General features: G+C 38.3%; 2 protein-coding genes and 1 long non-coding RNA gene across 3 annotated transcripts; 2 read left to right on the top strand and 1 right to left on the bottom strand.

Annotated features, from left to right (window-relative positions):
* The first annotated feature begins 6184 nt into the window (after nucleotides 1-6184).
* LOC148913043 (uncharacterized) lies at nucleotides 6185-11011 on the top strand. Its single transcript, XM_089026391.1, has 7 exons — nucleotides 6185-6201; nucleotides 7577-7645; nucleotides 7731-8341; nucleotides 9342-9365; nucleotides 9484-9501; nucleotides 10144-10167; nucleotides 10721-11011. Exons 1-7 carry the CDS (start codon nucleotides 6185-6187, stop codon nucleotides 10846-10848), a joined length of 891 nt encoding a protein of 296 aa, XP_088882517.1. The 3' UTR covers nucleotides 10849-11011.
* A 1065-nt stretch (nucleotides 11012-12076) lies between these two features.
* Nucleotides 12077-15611, top strand: LOC148913044 (uncharacterized). Its single transcript, XR_016119218.1, has 2 exons — nucleotides 12077-12879; nucleotides 13260-15611. It is a non-coding gene; the product is annotated as an uncharacterized LOC148913044 (long non-coding RNA).
* Nucleotides 15131-19197, bottom strand: LOC148913045 (uncharacterized). Its single transcript, XM_089026961.1, has 7 exons — nucleotides 18391-19197; nucleotides 17880-18282; nucleotides 17285-17479; nucleotides 16730-16903; nucleotides 16157-16336; nucleotides 15438-15546; nucleotides 15131-15224 (listed from the first exon to the last, which is right to left on the bottom strand). Exons 2-5 carry the CDS (start codon nucleotides 18036-18038, stop codon nucleotides 16310-16312), a joined length of 555 nt encoding a protein of 184 aa, XP_088883087.1. The 5' UTR covers nucleotides 18039-18282; nucleotides 18391-19197; the 3' UTR covers nucleotides 15131-15224; nucleotides 15438-15546; nucleotides 16157-16309.
* Nucleotides 19198-19593: the final 396 nt, after the last annotated feature.

Genomic DNA, 19593 nt, shown 5'->3' on the forward strand with positions numbered 1-19593 from the left:
AAGTAAGATCCCTGAAATGGAGTAGATTTATCACCCGTGGCGACCTAGATTTTCCTTCTCGCTTTGTAATATAATGTCGACCGCGTTATTGAAAACTGTTGAAGAGGCAGCTATCATTACTTCCATCGTTGCGGGTATTGGTTGGGTAGGTAAGAAAGTGCTAAAAGAAGACTTTACTGAAGACCCAAGCAAGAGCTTCGCTAATTTTGCTAAAATGACCGCTGCCGTAGGCGGGGCTATCATGGCAAAGAATTACCTACAGAAGGAAAAGTACATTCCTAATGTATAAATGGCTAGCGTGGTCGCAGGTGGAGTTATTGCAGCTTTAGCATTCACTGGAGCTAATTATGGTGGGCAGTATTTGGATAGATTAGTCAGAGGCGACAAAAGCGGAGATTTGGCCGCCGAAAGGAAGAGACACGACTTAGCGCTGGAGAAATATCAGCGAGACGTGGCGGCTTGGAATGAAAAAAGACAAGCTTACAGGGATTGGTTGAACAAGAACTACCAAGACAAGATGCAGGCGGATAAGAACTTCGAAAACACAGACTACGCCTTCAAACTTTATGCGCAAGCACACCCCGCGGCATTAACGGGGTTAAGAAAGCCTCAGTTCAAGAATTACTACCAGCCTTCTAAGAAACAAAAAGACAATGAGTTGGTCTTTGTAGGAGTCGCAGGGCTGGCAGGAGGCGTGGCCTTGGCGTATCTGCTCTAACGAAGGGGACTTGTCCCCTGTAATATATGATCGTCTTTTTGGAAAGCGACAAGAATAACTTTACCACTTATCTGAATCCCCCCATCAAAGCCTGTAAGGTTCGGTTGGTTAGTTGCTCTTTGTATAATTCTTGGTATAATTTAATTAATGGCTTTGTCATCGGAACTTCCGGCACCAAACCAAAAATACCAGATTCCCATTACACCCCAATAACACTGGCTAAGGAGCTAGCGAAGCATGGATACACTCTTACCACAGGATTACCCCATGAAATGAAATTCAAGAAAAATAGTGGAAGCGCTAATTTAAAGGACAGTTCATTGGTAGAACTCCTGGGCCTTACTAGTACCACGATAAATAGCGGCAGTACATATGATGTAAAATGGAAAGTCGCATCCTCTTACGAAGTCTATTGCGACTTGGTTCATAGTTACAACAATGGAGAAAAGTCTTCTCTTATGTCCAAGTTTCTGCCCCAAGGTAATCCATTTGACTCAGAAGAATACACTCCCATTTCTTTGAGCTATGACTTGTCTAATTTGGTAGAAAGCATAAACATCACCATTAAAGTGGACGGAGAGACGGTGGATTTTAACGGCCGTAAGATCAATCTTGTTTTGGAATTCATATAATGGGCCGCGTAGAGGACAAACTTAAAAGGATTTACTATGGGCCGGAAGGCTATTGGAGAGGAGCGTCGGCCATCAAGAAACTCGCGACCGCGGCCAGGGTATCGGAAGAAACGGCTAAGAACTGGCTAAGAAAACAAACCCTCTGGCAGGTTTGTCTTCCCGTGCCCAAGTACATTCCCAGGCCCAGCTTTCACCGTAAATACCCCCAATGAAGTTCATCAGGCAGATTTGCTTTTCTTACCGCACGACAAGGTAAGAAGAAAGACCTATAGATACGCTTTGACCGTAGTCGATATCGCAAGCAGATACAAGGACGCCGAACCCATAACCAGTAAGGATTCTGGGGAAGTCGCAGAAGCCCTAGGTAGGATTTATAAGCGCGTTTTGAAATGGCCTAAGCTGCTGCAAGTGGATGCGGGAACGGAGTTCATGGGCGTGGTTACTAAGACCCTGAAAGACCACGACACTAAGATTAGGAGAGCCGAAGCTGAGTACCACAGGGGTCAAAGCATTGTCGAAAGATTCAATAAGACCCTGGCCGAGCGTCTCTTTGGATACCAGTATTGGAAAGAGCTGGAAGATCCCTCCAAACGCAACAGGGAATGGACTCAGAGGCTCCCCCAGGTCGTCGCGGCTTTGAACAACGAGGCGGCCAGGGCTACGGGAATGAAACCCAAGGATGTCATAAAAAAGAAACACGTGGAACACAAGTCCTTCGTCAGAAGTTCGAGGGCGGTCTTCCCCCAGGAAAAGAAATTAGGTGATGTCACGGTTCGATATCTCTATGAGCCGGGTGAACTAGAAGGAGGATCCAAAAGAGCTACGGATCCCAATTGGTCTTTGGAAACTTACCAGATCCGAAGTGCGATAGCTAAGAAGGGTCAGCCCATCTTGTATTATCTTCATGATGGTCCCACGCGTGGGTTCGTCAAAGAAGAACTGCTTATCGTGTGATGTCCGAATGCTATCGTATGGATACCATCATCACACATCCACCTCTTACCGTCAAATGCAGACAGTGACACCTTCTCCTGTGTAACGTTGTGTATTTGATGTCCGTAGCTGCGCAGGCTGTTCATTTTATGTCGCTGTTCCTTACGCGTACGCAGGACCTTTAAGTAGGAATCGTGGGTTATGTCCTTCTTAACCACGTATTTTTTTACGCCTTTAGCTTTCTTTTCTACACCGTCCAGCTTTAGCACGCTGTACATCTTGGGTTTCAGGCCCACGTATTCCACGATGGGTTTTCCTTTCATCTCATCCTTCATTTTCCCGATTACTTTCTTGTTTTTAGGGGAGTAAAGGAAGTGGTCGCGTGGGTAATCGCTGGTGTCGTATTCATCGATGTCGGGAACACAGTCTTCGTAAATGTCTTCCGTCTGCACCTCTAGTATCAAGGAATCGGTGTCGGTGTATAAGAGGCGGCACTTATCACCGTATTTCGGTTTTAGCTTGTCGTAGTAAAACTCATACATGAGCAGCTTTGATAGGTCTAACACTGTAAACCCCGTGTATACGGGTTTATTCAGGAATAAATTCGCTTTCTTCATGTGAATCACGTAGAAGTTTAACATTTCTACGTATCTAACGAATCCAGGCTGTGACACGTATGCTTCTGCTTCCTCTCTGGTGCTGGCTATCTTTATGCTTACGCGCTTGCGGATGTTCTCCATTGTCTTTCCGAACACGCTGTTGTTCATCAGTTTGAAGAGGTTTTTCTCGAAGTCATTTTTCGCTGCGGTACGCTTTTGCGTGTTAAAGTCAATGTAGGGGCGCATCCAGGGTTCCTGCGTGAACTTCAAAACGCGATGGATCTTCTTCACGCGTAAGCCGTGGCGCACATAGAACTGCAGGTTGCGGTAATGCACCACGTACTTTCGCTTGTCCATCAGGTTCATCGTTAGCTTCCTGTAGGGTTTGTAGCCAGGACACATTTCCCTCTGCAGCGGACTTAGCTGCTTAAATGGTATCTCTATCGCTTCTGGTGCTAAGGGGAACTCATCGTGTGCGTCGTGCAGATGCTCTGGGTATTCCAAATCAACCTCCAGCACGTAACCTTTGTCGTCTTCTTTACCTACGTTTAGGTAAAACTCTATGGGCTTTATGTTGTCCCATTCGAAGTCGCGTACAGGTAAGTACTGCGACATTGCCCAACCGTAGAGGTTGTTTGCGTCTAAGTAGAAGATGTATGTGGTTGGCTTCTCCGGGTCGTACTCCACCGTGGGATTGTTCGCTTTTGCGTATCGTCTGCTGGGTCCGCAAACACCGCCGCGGATACCGTCTTCCATAAAGCGGTACATGTCGTATTCCGTTAGGAGATCCAGTTGCGCGTTTGTCTTCTTTAGCAGCGCACTCCAACTAAGCCCAGGAGCCGTGTAGAAGTTCGCTGGATCCAACCCGTAGTATTCCATTGCCATCTTTCGAAAGCTTTGGAAAACATCTGCGAGCAGCACTACGTCTGAACGTAGGTAGATGTCGTGGTATTCTCCCATATTCTCACAGGAGTACTTTTCCCACACATCTAACGCATGCTGGTACTCCTCGTCCTTTATACCGGACTCGTTTAGGGTGCTGTAGAATCTCTCTTTGGGTGGTAGGGGTTCTTCGAATCGCTCCCAGGAGTCCATGTATTCGTATGGGTAGACTCCTTTCCTTTCCGCGCCGTATTGACTGGAAATGGGGAACTCCGTGTTGTATTTAACCAAGTTTGCTAAGGAGTCCGCCATGAACTGCTGCGAGTCTAAGAACTTCAGCTTGCCTACGGTTACGGACATGTACCTTTCTTTGTTGTTGGGTATGCACTTTACTTCGGAGCCGTCTGTTCCTTGTAAAAGTAAGTGACTGTCGTAACCCCTTAAATTGTGAAAGAATACGGGTATTTCCATTTCTGGGTCTACTTTGAAGTTTATGTTGCATTTCCAATGAGCCGCTCCTCTGTATTTACCCGTGATGTGGCAGTGATCCCTAACCTTATCCACATAGAAATCCTCAACAAATGCTTTGTGGCAGTGAATGCAGTGCGTGGAGGGCTTTCCCGGCTTCTCACCTTTCTTAGCATACTTCCCGCATTTAAAATGAGCTTCTCCTAGATACTTTCCATCTTCATCCCACGCTTTCTTGGCTCGTCTTCCAAACTGAAGAAGCGTATGTTGGCAAATGTGGCATTTTTTTGCCTTGTTAAAAGCCTCCTGGTTCTCTTTGGTAAATTCCATCTTCTTTGGACGTCTTAATTGTTCTCTAATCTCCCCCTCCTCTTCTCGCAATGCTTCTAGAAACTCATTAGCTGCGTTCTTACCTCGGTAAATCACAGGAGGGTTTGCTTTACCGTCTGATCTGACTACTATGTAACCAAAGGAGCAGATCTCGTGTAATCCTACCTTATTCGTGGCACCACGTTTCTGCTCTTCCTTAGTTATCAACGCTTCGAAGTCTGCATATATCACGTAAGGCACTTGCATCTGCTTTTGATGGTCTGCGTATGAAAGCTCTTTGTTGGTGGGCATCTGGATCCGTTGCGCCACTTCTTCGACTCCGCGGCAGATCTCATCGTGTTTCTTTAGGGCATTTAAGGATGTAAATGACAGCAAGCAGCAGTCGCAGAAGTACTTTTTGCCTTTGTGCTTAGTATGTCTGTAGAATAGTCTGCTAATGTGTTTAACCCATGAGTAGTGTCCGCCGTGGTAGAATAAATGTACGCGCTCTCCTTTACTTTTTGACAGAACTAACGGTACTATCGTCTGCTCTCTGACTCCGTAAACGTTAATTGCTAGATCGTTTATTTCCTCAAATATGGGGATGTCTATCAACTGCATGGGAAATTCCACACCATCCCACTCTAAATCGTCTGTGGGATACTTACTTGTCCTACAGGGATCCTTCTCTGCTGGATACAGTGCAGACCTGATTGCCCACATAAAGCATCGATTGTCTTCATTCTTCACGTTTACAATAGCCTTCTTCCTTTCTACCCACGTTGGTAGCGGTACGTAACTCCCCCCTCGTATGGGTACGTACCTGGCCATACTTATCTCTATTCCTTCAACCTCCTCTACTGTCCAACCCGATCCTTCTTTCGTGTAGTTAGACAGCGACTCCATTATTGCTTCTAAGGCTTCACTGAGTGACCTATCCAGATTCGTGGATTCTAATATCACTAACGACTTCGATCGCAACATTGCTGTCGTCATTACCTCGTCTTTTGACAAACTTACTTCTACCATTATGCTCGCTTTCAGGGCTCCTAATTCTTCTATACCTTTTCGGAGAGTCCTTTTAACCTTCCTTTCTGACTGACGCCAAAACTGTCTAACGTCAATCTCACCGTTACCGGGTATTGACACCGTTTCGAAATTGCTTTGGAATTCCATCTATATAATAGGAAATATCTTATACCTAATACCAAGCACTTTTTAAGTCGTCGTAGTCGTACTCACAGTCCTGACAATGCCAAAACAATTTAACCTTAGTCTCAAACTTCTTACCACATCCACAATCATAACTGCTCATACACTTCGTCTTCATTTTCAAATGCTTTTTCAAATCCGCTTCTTTCTTAAAAGTTCTCCTACAATCTTCGCACTCCATATATAGACTAACATATTTTACATAAACACGGGATGCGGGTAATAGCGGTACGAATCGAGGGGGGTACTTTAGACGGGTAATCCTCCGGTGGTCGTTGCGCTGGAACCCCCATCCCCTATACTACTAATATGATAAAAGCGGGGCCTAAGTAAAAGTTAGGAATTTGTCCCATGCTTGCCTATGTGGCTCAACAAGGTCAGTGAAAACTGTTATTTAGTCAGGGAAAATTCAGGGAATTTTTATTTTCAAAATGGCTGGGAACCCTGTGTGAGTTATAAGCTCAAAAGTATAATAACAGCCAACCAATCAGTTCAAATTCATTGTTATCACAGCTAAGTAACTGTAATTTGTTAGAGTGCACAGTTTTGCAATAATTAGACCAAGAGGTCAAGTGGACTGTGAGGTAATAGCCATTAGGTCGTAATCGGCCAAATGGGCAATCAACTCGTATGCTACAAGAGAGACTGGTCTAATTGTTTTAGTATATCCACCAAACTGTAGGAAAATTTGATATAAGAAATAAGAAAAATGAATGAAAAAGATATTTTTCCTTTCTTTTAAACGGTGCTTTTCTTAACCATAGTCTATTACAAATAGACCACACTTGAGTAGCCAATCAATGTTAGATTTATGATAGACCACAGTTTGGAGGATACTAATGTAGTTTTACAGCATTTGACAGAGTGAATGCACTAAGTCCATATTTTTCAGTAATGGTAATAAACATTTTGCTTTCACTTTAGAACTTAATAATACTATATGCTTCATGAGTTTTGTGCAAACACTAAAGAATCGCCTACACTATTGTGTAATGACAATTAATATATATCAATATTATATCAATATTAACTACTCTTGTCAAATAGGACAATGTAATACATCCTAAGAAATAATTGGGTTTTGAAATAAAGTTAACAGTGCACATACAGTCCATATCTGATACAGACAAAGGAATCACTTGATCAAAAATGTGAAAGTTCTTCACTTTATTAATTGCCCTCTCTACGTGTATTCTCTCTGCTGCAATTTGCTGTGTATGAATAACATCTTCTGAAGTCATCTGATCTTGCATGTGTAGGAATGGAGGGATGTTGAGCTGAACTCCAAGAGGTTCAAGCAAATCACCAATTTCAAATCCTTTGTCAGCCATTACTCTGTCATCTTTTTCAAAGGGAAGTTTTAAAAAGCCACTTCGCTCAGTGATCTTATTATCAGATATCGATCCTGTGTACAATTGTGAGATGAAAGTAATACTGCCACTAGGAGAAATGCCAATGAGCCCCTTCAGTGTGTTTGCACTCTTGTAGTTTGAATAAGTTTGAGATTTTAACATCAGTGAGGAAGGCTACTCCACCTTAATTTCAGTAGCATCGATGATAACTCTTGTGTCAGGATACTTTTGTTTGAATGACTCTGGCATGCTTCTAATCACTTGCTCTTTGCTAGGCCATATACACAAGGAACCCAGTCTTAAATACATAAAATTTGACCAGGAAAAAACAATGTTACTCACAGTACCAATTGATATTTTGAACCTGTAACTGAGATCAAGTTCAAAAAGTCCAACTCTAACCCTACAAAGGAAAAGAAAAAACTGATTTGCAGGGCTAAGCTTTCTTGGTCTTCCTATTTTGTCTCCCAGGTTATTTGAATCTTCCATTGCTTCATTTCTGTTGTACACAAGATTCTCACCCTTCGGACCTGGGTTAAGGTATGTCAGCATATCATTAAAAACTTGATAGTTGGGGAATGATGTATAAAAGCTGATATCTTTATCTTCAATATTTTCAATTGAGAATTCCATTTTACTGGCAGCCTTTTCTAGACCCGACAGTGGTTTTACTCTATAACCGCCTTAGGCATGAAACTATCCATCACCTGTGTGATTATATCACAAGTGAAAGAGGCACTCTGGCTGACCTCAAAGATTGCTTTCGTGGATTGCTACCTGAAGAAGGACTAAGTAAAGTCAGAAATGTAAAAAAACTTGTAGAAGCTTTGGAAGAACGAAATGTTATAGGACCTAAGGATGTGAAGTTATTAAAGATATTGGCTGAGCAGCTTCAACTACCAGAACTAAAGCAAAAAGCTGAGAAATTTGATCCTGACTCGACAAAGTGTTTCTTGTATGACAATCTTAGGGTAGAAACTATCCATCAACTTGATGCTCATATCAAAGATGGAAATCGCACTCTAGCTGAGCTCAAAGATCGTTTTCGTACATTTCTCTCTAAACTCCCTGAAAATGAACTAGAAGAAATCGATAATGTAAAAAAGTTTGTAGAAGTATTGGAAGAACAAGGTGCTATCGGAGCAAACGATGTGAAGTTATTAAAAGTGTTAGCTAAGAAGATTGGATTAGATGAGCTGAAGCAAAAAGTTGAGGAATACGAAGCGGATTGTGCAGGTAATGTAAGGAGAAGTTCAGTCAAGAACCATATTAAGTAACAATCCAGTTATCTTATTCATAGAATTTGCTTATCAAACACCTTTTAACCTAGATATTTTTTATAAGCTAGGATATTCAACTTCAGAAGGGTATTCTTGTTGACAAGATACTGTATTCTCAAGGACATAGAATCAAAGTAATGAAAAAAGAGGTGCATGCATCTCTGGAGGAGAGGGGAGAGGGGACTGCCATATTAAAAGGTGGGGATGCTTGTCAGAAATTTTAAGAATGACCCCTGAAAGGTACCTGAGTCTGTTCCAGTGAGCATAGCAATTACTAATGATTTTTACCCAATGTACCAAACGCTCATTTTTTTATTTTTTTATATCTATAAGTACGAAGTGATAGTCAGATGATGAACCAAAAATTATATTCTGAATGCATTAGTATTGAAAATCCAGCTTACATTGCTGAGCTAATATCAGATATCTCTCAGTATTGCCTGTAAAACACCCTAAGAGGTACCAGAGATACCAAATTTCAGATCTATATTAAATCTTGAACCCTAAAAGGTTACCATGACCATTTCTTTTTTTCACTGTAGAAAACCCCATCCCTAGCTCCCCACCCCCCTTCCTGTGATGCATTAAATTAAACACACAGTATGTAAATTATATCAATTATATGTGCACCAATTGCCTAACGCTTTCACAGTTGTATAGCAATATTCAATTGGCTGACGAGGGAATGGAGAGTTCGTACTTCTAGCATTGACATTTTTAACATTAACCCAATACCAAAAAATATCATGACTTGAAAGAGCATGTTATTATTTTGTTAGTAAAAGTTAAGAGTTTGAAGAATATGCTGCTATGATCTAGCACCTGAGTTGGTGACCGTAGCAGATTAATCAGATACATTTACAGTAAATTTAAAACTCTAGACAAGAACAATACATGCTTGGGCTGCCCATGATACAAACGTATAGGTTCTCATATTTTTATTCATATTCTTTCAGGAATATTCAGGAAAACACTAAATGGTAATTATATGATGACAATTAATTAATTTATTAGTTTCTGAGTTATACCTAGTTTAATTGTTGTCTTATATTTTTACTTTTTTTTAAATATTGATAATTGACTTCTTATTTTTCACAGCTGCAAAAAGAGATCCAGGTGGGTAAAAATACATGTATTTTATGGCTGGTGCATTTAATTGATTTCTGGTACATGTCATATATTGTTATTAGGAACCAAGTGAGTCATTATTTATGAAACGTTGGGGGGGGGGGGGGGGGGTGATCTATTTTCTAAATGACAGGGTGTGGTTATGAGAAGGGGGGTTATTTTTTATGTATTTAAAAAGAAAAGCCTCGTAGTGTTCGCAGTTCATTGGAATAGTTCATTGATTCTAAAAAAATATAGACAAGTCAAATAGGCTCCGACAGACATGCATGTACGTACGGTATTATATAGTTGGTCAAAAATTAAATTAAACACTTTAAAGGGGTGGGTATATGTAATGGAATAAAACGTCACCCCTACTTTTCTTTTTTGTCTTCGGCTATGCCTTGTGCTTTACTACTTTGAGAAATTATGTAGCTAATGTTTCAATTTATTGTCAATAACATGATCTAGTTGACAAACACAAAAAACTGATGTCAACTCATAAAATGGATATATAATTAACTTCACTCGGCCAGTAGTGTACGTTTTGATTCAGTTCAATTATCATCAATAAATTATTCATAAGTAAGCTGATCTTAAGTTAATACCATGTTACTCAATATTTTTTTCTTTATTTTGTTCTTTCCATAGGTTTTATGTGGGATATGTTTAAAGGTGAGTTATGAAGCCAGAGCATCCCACACAATGCTTGGGACCTCATAAGAGCTTTTAAGTTGTGTTGTGTTTCCAGGTCCAATTGCAAACACAAAGCAACACTACAATAAAGCAAAGAATGTCCTCGATGATTTAAACTGTACCTGAAACGATCTTGATTTTGGGAAACAAATCTTCTAATGAAGAGAAAGTCAGACAAATCTGGGTCCTTACCCTGCTGTGGGGAGTGGCAACGTAAGGCCATCATAAAGCGGCAAACTAAGGCATTTTCCAAAAAAATGGGGAATAAGCTTGGGCAATATAGGCAATATAAGGCAATCCAAGCCAATCTTAGTCAATATGATGGCTAGGCGACATATTGCAATCAAAGGTGAGCTAATTTAAAAAAATGATAGAATCTAAGGTGGTCGTCTTAGATTATCTAATGCAGGGTAATAACCCAGAGTAGGTCTAGAATATCAAAAGCTGGCCATTAAAAGTTCTATTTGACAGACTGCATGAGTCCAAGGCCCCAGATTGAAACATCCTTATTGTGATTACAATCTCTTTTCAGGAACAGTGATATATTTGAAGACTGAAATATCAGGAAAAGCAGTTCTACTAACCTTAGCAGGAGCAACCTTAATTAGTATATATGGGATGGATCCTGAAAAACTGCAAAACCTTAAAGCTTTTGTCTAAAAAATCTCTGGGGATTTCAAAGACATCCATATTGCTTTAAATATTCAAAATGCCGGTGTAGGAAATCATTTTAATCTTTCCTATTTGTATGACTGGTTTTCAAGCTAAAATAGGATAATATTATTCAAAAATGTTAAAACTGAAAGATTTGTTTTTGCAAACTTTGAAGCCTTCATGTTTTGTCTTAAACTCTTTAATAGATAATTTATGCAAAATGATTATGAAAAATTTTTTTTTTTGATAAAAGTATCATAAAAGTTTGATCTATTGTGTGATAAGAAGGTTGGTATAAGGGGAATTTAAGACACTTAGATTTGTTATTCACAACAAAAAAGTGCAAAAAATAAGATAAAATAATAGGACAGTAAAAGTGAAAATACACAGCCTTTGTTTAAAACTTTTTAATGTAAAACTTTGTTAAATTTATGCCAGAAAAAGTATTTTGTTCACTAGGAGACTGTAACAGACTTGCTAAAACATAAATTTCCCTTACGTTATGTTGAGTCCTGCAGGCTAGCTGAGCTTCCTGTCTCAATTCCTATGAAGTGAGTGTCATATATCGTAAATATAGAAATGTAGCTGAAGTTGGAATGAACCTCACGGAAGAGTAAAATATAGATCCAATGTTTGAATAGAATTTGTTTGCACATAATAGAGCGTTTACACTCGCGTCACAAGTCAGCCATATTGGTGTAACAAACAATAGAAATTTTCTGCACAGTTTTTGCATAAAAATAGAGTTCAATTCCCCGAGGATAGAAAATGTATTTCTTTGAGTACACCAACATGGCCGCTGTGAAGTCACAGGAAAACGCTCTATAAATTAAAGTATTATATAAAAATCAAATTCAATTATTTCAGTTCAATATTACATTTTATAGACTGAGAATCTAGATTGGATCCAATGTTTTAATAGAGTTTGTTAGCACATAATAATTTACGATATTATGTAAAAATCAAATTCAATTATTTCAGTTTAATATTTCGTAACCTTCATGAACTTGGCATGATAAATTAAATCAAGGGTGGATAAGGGGGAGGGAGGGAGGGGGGGGGGGGGTGAATCGAGTGGCTTTTCCATTATTCCCATTATTATCATATTTATCAACTCCGAAGGGTGATGACTAGTCACTCAAAATAAATAATCAACAAAAAAATAATAATAATAAGATAAATAAACGATAAGGCAAAAGGACTGGTCTGTGGCGAATCATGAGGGTCTGGGTACGAGCGCTCTCATTGGTCAATTTCGATCAATTTGAGATTGTTGTGTCGTTCTTGTCAGCCATGTTTTCTGTTCGTAAGGGAAAGAAGAAATTTGTGCAAAAAGAGACATGTAAATTCTAAGTTTTGTATTCCATTGTACAACATGTATGTTCTCAGTGGTTTGAATACGTAGCTTACGAAGACTGAGGCGTTTTAGTGTGATTTTTGTGGATTTAGCGGATATTGAATTTTGCGGAGCGTTGTTCGACATGACGAACAAACAAGATCCAAGATGACTGCCTACGATATTGCATAGCGATTGTACTCGTAAACCTGTATTCCGCAGAACATAATATATAGGCTAAGCCACACAGAAATTGTTGAATGACGTACTTTACATGGTCATATCGAGATTCAGGGTGCATGTTCAGAGAACGGCTTCTCGAAAAATTTTGATCAGTGAATGAAGCAGATGAAGAAAGAAATTATCAAAACTTCTTGATTCAAATATATTGCGGATTATAATCCCAAAAGGAGAACAAAAACTTTTCACATCACTATCGCAAGATTGTCAAGGACTTTTTCGATAAATTTTCGTCGAAACTGAAGCCATATCTGTGTTATGAAACAAAAATGGGATATTTTACTTCACTTGTGGCACGTGGTTTACGTCGTAAACCAAACATCAATTTCACAAGGCTATAATCGGAAAAAAGGGCAAAAGTTTTTGTGCTTATTATGAAAACTAGAATATACCCTACCTAAGCCACGAAGGACTGACTGGTAGTACTTATTAGGACTGGATAGAAGAGTTCTGACCTTCAGGTAAGCTGGAAAATTTTGTGAAAGTTTTGAGTTTGAAAACGCATGATGTGTATACTTAACATTGCTATTTAATTGTATAATTGACATACATGTGTCTAAAATCATTGATACACGTAAAGATTGCACGAATCTTGTTGTATAATAGTGTACATATTTTCAATAATCTTACTATTTACAGTTTTAATCACTACAATGTATTTACAATAATTTGAACTGCATTGTTCATACATGAGATATAATAAATTGTTCAAAAATACAGTGGTTTCACTCTGACACTTTGTCAATTTTAAGTTTAGGAAGTGAGCCCCTTTGTTCTTTGTTGTGCTTGGTTTTTACTGCCAATTCTCCAAAATAATGCACAACCTTCTCTTGCTTTTCAGATAAACCTGGTCCAATATCACTGTAATCTTCAGTATCTTCATCACTGTCTTGTTCATCATCTGCTGACGTACCTGATTTGGGAACATATTCTTTAGTGAATGTCAACTTGGCTTTTTCACAAACTGTAGTTGTCAATTCTCGTAACAGAAAAGTGCAAATTGTACAGCTTCCAGATTTCTTGCATAACTTGTGGACAATGTGACTGCATGGTAATCGAATGGATTCTTGATCAGGAAGTATGAAATTCTTGCAACAGTGGCGAAACATCCTTAGAGACGGTGATGTGTCTTCTCGTGTACACCCTTGACAACTTGTAATTTTCATCTGTTTCTGTGCTGGCGTCAAACTGTCATTCAAGCGCTCCAATAAAACTGCTTTTGTGCCAATAGTGTTGAGGTTATACATGCTGCATAGAGATTTCAGCTCTTCTTTATATAATGCTTTCAATTGTATGCTTCCAAGATTAGGGACAAGGCAAAGCTGATGAAACATGTGGCCACATTTTAATCTGATGCGGCTTTTGTACTCGATGGAACCATCTAACAGGCCTTCACAAATAGAACAAACAACAGCACAAGATGGAAGAGAACATGGCAATGGGAAAAGATTTGCTGGAACAAGCCCAAAGACTTTGGTCTGATATGACAGCAGGCCTGTGGTTTTGTCAAAAGTTGCTGCTTCTTCAAGTGGAATCCCTTCCTCTCCTAAACACTTATTGAAAAGTATTTTCAGGAATGATGTTGCATCTTCCACAAGAGCAAAGAACTTTGGTCCCGTGCTAGGCATTAGGTTATGGGTGTAGCAGTCGAGGGGACGAACTTTATACACATCATGGATTGATGGAACTTCCTCTTCCATCAAGTCAACTGTAATGGCACTGCTTTGAACTTGTTCTTCAGTATCATGTGGTTTGGTATGTGCAGATAACACTAGAATAATTTTTTATAAAAACTACATTAGGAGGACATAGTAAGATGTCTAATACGATATGTATATATATTCCACTTGTAGTAAGTGAATTAACAATAGAAAATAGTTTTTATAAAGAAAGTTCACACGTGTGGATATCTTTTCAAGTGTGCAGACATCCACCTGTATTCCACCCTAGAATGTCTAATAAGTTATTTATTTATCCAACTAATTTAATTTTTCATAAAAGAAGACTGAGTAAAAGGTTTTTCTTTGTGTGACATTTTACGTGACTCAAACTAGTTTTCAAAAACTGTTTTTTTACTGTACAAAATAACCGAGAGTGAAAATACCGTAGCATCTTTGTACTCGCTCCAGTCTTTCTCTTGTGATATTTTTACTCTACTGATTATAGCTGGATAATAAATACTGGTACCATTGCAAGTATTATACCTGAGAAAAACAATTCACAGACAACTTCAGAAAACTCTGGCATCATCTTAAAAAACTCTGTGAGCATGGGATGATTTGTGTCTTGCCAGTATTTCAGGTGGGAAAGGAATACCATACAGGCATCTCTGTAGTAGTGTTTACCCAAACAAGCAAACATTATTTCTAGCTGTAGAAGTGGGATAAGCTGGGATAATATCCAGAGGTAGACCTAGATATTCCTCAAACAAGTTGACCAACATTTGTACTGCAGGTGTCCACTTTCTTTATTTACCAGCATGTGAAAAAGAAATTGAGAGTTAAAAAGTGAGAGAGTTATAAATTTAAGTTGAAATATCCATAAAGGGAATGTTAAGGAATCTGTACTACATTGGGATAAGAGTAGGAAATTGTCTATACCAATCAGGCTCACAACCTCTATATCGTGCCTCAGTCCCTGTTTGTTTCAACACTCAGTGTATCATGTGATCTGTATATAGGTGGTTACTACTGGTTACCTGTTTGGATGCTGTTAAATGTTGGCCAGTGTTTCATTTCTGATCAGTGCCCAGGCCTCTCGCAAAAGGTTAAGATAAAATGTCTGCCTCCCAAAGCGACAGTTTGGTCTACAGGAGTGTAAAAATAGTGTACACAATCACTAAGCGATAACACATTGCTAGAGAAACACTAAAAGCATGTGCCCATATTTAAATACTGCTTAGTGTTATCTCTACTTTTTTCTATTCCCTAATAAGCTCTTTCAATACTGATTAATGAAAATTGTCATCATTATAAGAAGTCATGTATGGAATTTAGCTATTACTATTAACAATACATACCTAATGGGGACAGATCTTGGATGAAGGTAAAGATACAAAGGTTTGATGATATAGTCATAGAAGTGTATCCAAAGACCAGAATGGGCACTTTTTCCCATGTGAAAATTAGCTTCAAAATAAATGTATTGCACATAAAGAGTGAGCACCAAAGTGAATAAAATAAATTAATGATTATTATTACTATTATTATAACAACTATAAGGATGACTCCTATGGGAAGCTACCATTTGTATGAATAACACTTATGAAACAATACATGTTTTACAATAACTTACGAATTTCTCGCACGCTGATCGGTTGACTTTTATCATCAATAAGAGGACAGACAGATAGAGCTGTCGTCATTGAGCGTGCACTCTTTTAATCACCAGAAAAGAGAAGTTTTATAGTTTTTCTTGTTTTTGTTATTGTAATTAACAAATTGACATCAGATTTTTATGTGTCTGTCCTCTTATTGACAATAAATTTCGCCATCATATTGTCAAAGTTGTATGCGGATCCACTCAGCTACGCTGCCCTTGTTGATCCACACTACTTTGACAATGCGATGATACAATTTATCGTCAATAAGAGGACACACATATAAAAATCTGATGTCAATTAATTTGTTAATTGGTACTCTATTGCCAAATTGGAGTTGGGAATGTGTTAATGGGCAGTTTCTTTTATATTTGCTTATCATTATGCAGCAGTTTTTAGTTGATGTTAATTTTGATTACCTGGAAAGGGCACAAGAGTTTTTGCCAGTTCTTCATCATATCTGTAAATGATTCTCATCGTATCTCTAAAAATGGGGAAATCACCAGGAACAGGAACACATTTGTTTTCAAACAACTTTGGATATTTTGAAACCAATTCACACCAAACAGTTTTTAGGTCTGGTACTGTCTTGACAGCTCCTACAGATATGAACGCATTAAAGGCATTAATGCACTTGTTGTAGAATAATTTTATAATAGTAAAACCCAAAGTAAAGTATTTTCATTGCTAAAAAGTGAATTAAATAGAAATAAAAACTAAAAGTTTGTCATATTAATCATAAAAGCTCTTAATTTTTATTTCTATTTCATACCTGGTTTACAATCCAAAAGATGTACATTTTTTAGTGCTGTCCCTCCATCTACCTTTGCAAAGGGATGGACCCCATACAGATGGCAGTGGATTGGATTGTTGGCAAATTCTTGCAACCTTTTAACATCTTTTTCAATGACCTTTAATAGACATAATAATTTTGTCTTATTGGATATCAATTGATATAGCTATTACAATAAGCATATACAAATTATTAGTACCTCAATGACCCTTAGTTCCAGATGTGCCTCCCTTTCTTCAAATGATGCAAGCTCATTTACTCTGTTTTCTAGAGCATCTCTTGATTTTGCTACCCAAATACTCATGTACGAAGCTTCTTGTGATACTATTAGGGTGTCTTGCATTAATTCCAGCATTTTTTGCTTGTTGATAACCTAAATGGTAACATCAATAGCTTTTATTTTTTATTTTGATTATAAATTCTGTTTTAGGTATTTAGTCCTTACATTATTCCATAAACATAACATGCACTTTGAGTTGTATAAACAACATTCACCCACCCCCATCAGACCCCTAATAGGACGTTTGCATGATGGCGTCATTTGCCTCCCACTACCATAATGCTTCGCGAATTTTCTTTCTTATTCAAATTTGTATTTCGCTATGAGAATAGTAAGACAATTGGTGCTAATTAACTGAATAAAAGAAAGTGTGCAAGGGATTGTGGTAGTAGAGGTCAGTGACGCCATCATGCAAACGTCCTATTTCTCTACCTGTTCATTCCTAACCCCACCTCTGAAATACAGAAAACTTACCAATGGATCATTCACTGGTGTACTAATTTGTGAGACCTCAGATGCCATTGGGGTATTTCTGGTATGGATCCATGTTGCAAAGTTATGCGTTTGTTTCGATGTCTCACCTGGGAGCACAGGTGTAAATATGAAGTTGCTTCGATTAAAGTCGTCAGCTAAAATTACAGGTGTCCGTGGGTTTGTTTCAGTGAGATCCTACAAAGAAATAGTTAACTAAGTATGGCTATGACAAACATTTGAAACATTTAGTAAACTCTCATTTTTAGAGCTAGTGGTTGCAATAAACTTGTAAAATAGTAATTATGATACAGATACTTAGTAGACTGCAATTTTACTGATTTTAATTATTTTGTGTTTATTAAACCCATTACACACTAACATTCAATTTTCTATTTTACTGCAGGTTTATTGCAATCACTCTAGCTATAAAAGATTATCTATTTATTTCTTTTTCTTTTTCCTTTCTTCTTTAAATTAGTTGACATCAATGTTTTAGCTTTGTAAAACGGTCTAAGCTTGGTTCTATAGCTAGTTTAATTTTATTACAAAGTATGACGTAGTGTCTAAACATCCATAACAATCGTACGAAATATACCTGATAAACTGTGGCAAGCTTTTGTTGATGTAGCTGTACGTTACTTTTCTCCTGCCTTCTTGATGTTGTCTCTGACTTGCAAACGCCAACGTGGTTCAACAACTCCAGAGGCTGCCTTGTTACTCCTTCGTATCGCAAATACCTATCGGCAAGTAACATCCACTGGCTTTCTGGCTGTGGAAATTTAACAACGTAGCTATGAAATGGTAGGCTCTGGTCTCGGCAAGGTTCACTCTTTTATCGGATCTTGCATTCTTAGACATCGAAAGAACCTTGCATCTTGACCAAAGCCCTTCAAGATTTGCATCTCCACAGAGTCGGCGAAGATCTTCTATCGACTTGAACTTGCGATCGTTCCTCACGGAAAAGGCGTGAAGTTTGGAGATAGAATTTCCAAGTTGCTCTTTGAACATTAAAAAGAATATCAAACCATTTTTTTCTTTCTTTTTGCTATTCGGTACATCACATGCTCATTTATTTCATTATACTTATTATTATTATTTAATCTTACCAAAAGTTCTCTCACACGAGTCTTCATCTTGGGGAATGTTTTCTTTTTCTCGCTCTCCTATGTCGACCTGGCACGAACTGTCTTCATGTGTTTTTGGGGTTCTTCCCAGAAGATATGCTAAGTGAATCATTTCTTCTGGAGCTAAAACACTGGGAATCGTTTCAAGAGCTTCTTTTCTAGTATTAGTCGAGGAAAGAGCCAATGCGAGTATTTGCTGCAAAACGACGATAACTTTTTTTGTATATTTGTTGTCCTTTTTACGTAGTAGTACGTCAATCGATTGGCGTGTCGAAAGCAATGGTTTTATTGGGTTCGTATTCAAATAGTATACTTACGGAAAATTCCTCAGGTGTGAGAACTTGCTTATTTTCTTTAAACCACGTAGCGGAGATTGTTGAATAAAACACTTGATATTCCTTTTGGACACGGTTTCAAAGGTACAGGTGGTATATTTTTGTTTTTATCGCGATTACCGCTACTAGTATTTTTGATTTTTCTAATTTTACGTGGCTGTTCATCTTTGCTTTTTTTCTGCCAGAACTTTTTTCTTTTTCTTCCTAGGTGAGTTTTTGTCGTATTGGTTTTTTTCTACATGATTTTTACATTTTGTTTTAAAAAAGCTTGTGATAAAAACAAAAATTTAAATATCCCGCTCTTGGTCTTTAAATTCGCGGTGGCTATAGCAACCACGCGAAAATCTTCTTACCTTACCCTAGAGTTTCGATTTTGTAATATTGAAATCGAGGCGTGCACGCTCGTCAAAATTTCAACCGAGGGAGACTAAACCCTAGTCAAACATTTGCCACAGACCAGGATAACGCTTCTCAGCCAATCGTTTTGGGTAATTCCCGTAACCATGGAAATTATTATATTCGCCCAGTGACGTCACTGGAAGAATCCACGCACGTTGTTTGTAGAGGAAGCCATTTTGGATTTTCGATCACCTTATCATAATCACTTGTAATCAGCAGCATATTTTGAGTATTCTTAGTTTACTTTATGCTATTTTTATTGGACCTTGAGATATGAGATTGTCGTATTTACCATCAGGTTGGAAGAAGAATCCGAAAACAGCCTGGTTTGTCATATATTGGATCGATTAGACTCGGTCCAGATAATCTCAATCGTAGAAAAATTTCGTAACCAGAAATCCGAAAAGAAAGGATTCTAGCCAATTTTTAATAGATTTTATCACATATTGTG

This window comes from Actinia tenebrosa, unplaced genomic scaffold, assembly GCF_029948245.1.
Source record: "Actinia tenebrosa isolate PJP-AT-01 unplaced genomic scaffold, QUT_ActTen_1.0 PGA_scaffold10__47_contigs__length_13832649, whole genome shotgun sequence".
Lineage (NCBI taxonomy): Eukaryota > Metazoa > Cnidaria > Anthozoa > Actiniaria > Actiniidae > Actinia > Actinia tenebrosa.

What these genes read in the sequence shown, in the direction of transcription:
- LOC148913043 (XM_089026391.1), top strand. An exon ending in ATACGAAGCGGATTGTGCAG is followed by an intron (nt 8,342 to 9,341) that starts GTAATGTAAGGA and finishes ATATTCTTTCAG; the next exon opens with GAATATTCAGGAAAACACTA. An exon ending in TATGTGGGATATGTTTAAAG is followed by an intron (nt 10,168 to 10,720) that starts GTGAGTTATGAA and finishes ATCTCTTTTCAG; the next exon opens with GAACAGTGATATATTTGAAG.
- LOC148913045 (XM_089026961.1), bottom strand. Translation starts at nt 18,038, where the DNA reads ATGTTACTTGCCGATAGGTATTTGCGATACGAAGGAGTAACAAGGCAG. An exon ending in AGCTTGCCACAGTTTATCAG is followed by an intron (nt 17,480 to 17,879) that starts GTATATTTCGTA and finishes ATTTCTTTGTAG; the next exon opens with GATCTCACTGAAACAAACCC. An exon ending in CACCAGTGAATGATCCATTG is followed by an intron (nt 16,904 to 17,284) that starts GTAAGTTTTCTG and finishes GTTACCATTTAG; the next exon opens with GTTATCAACAAGCAAAAAAT.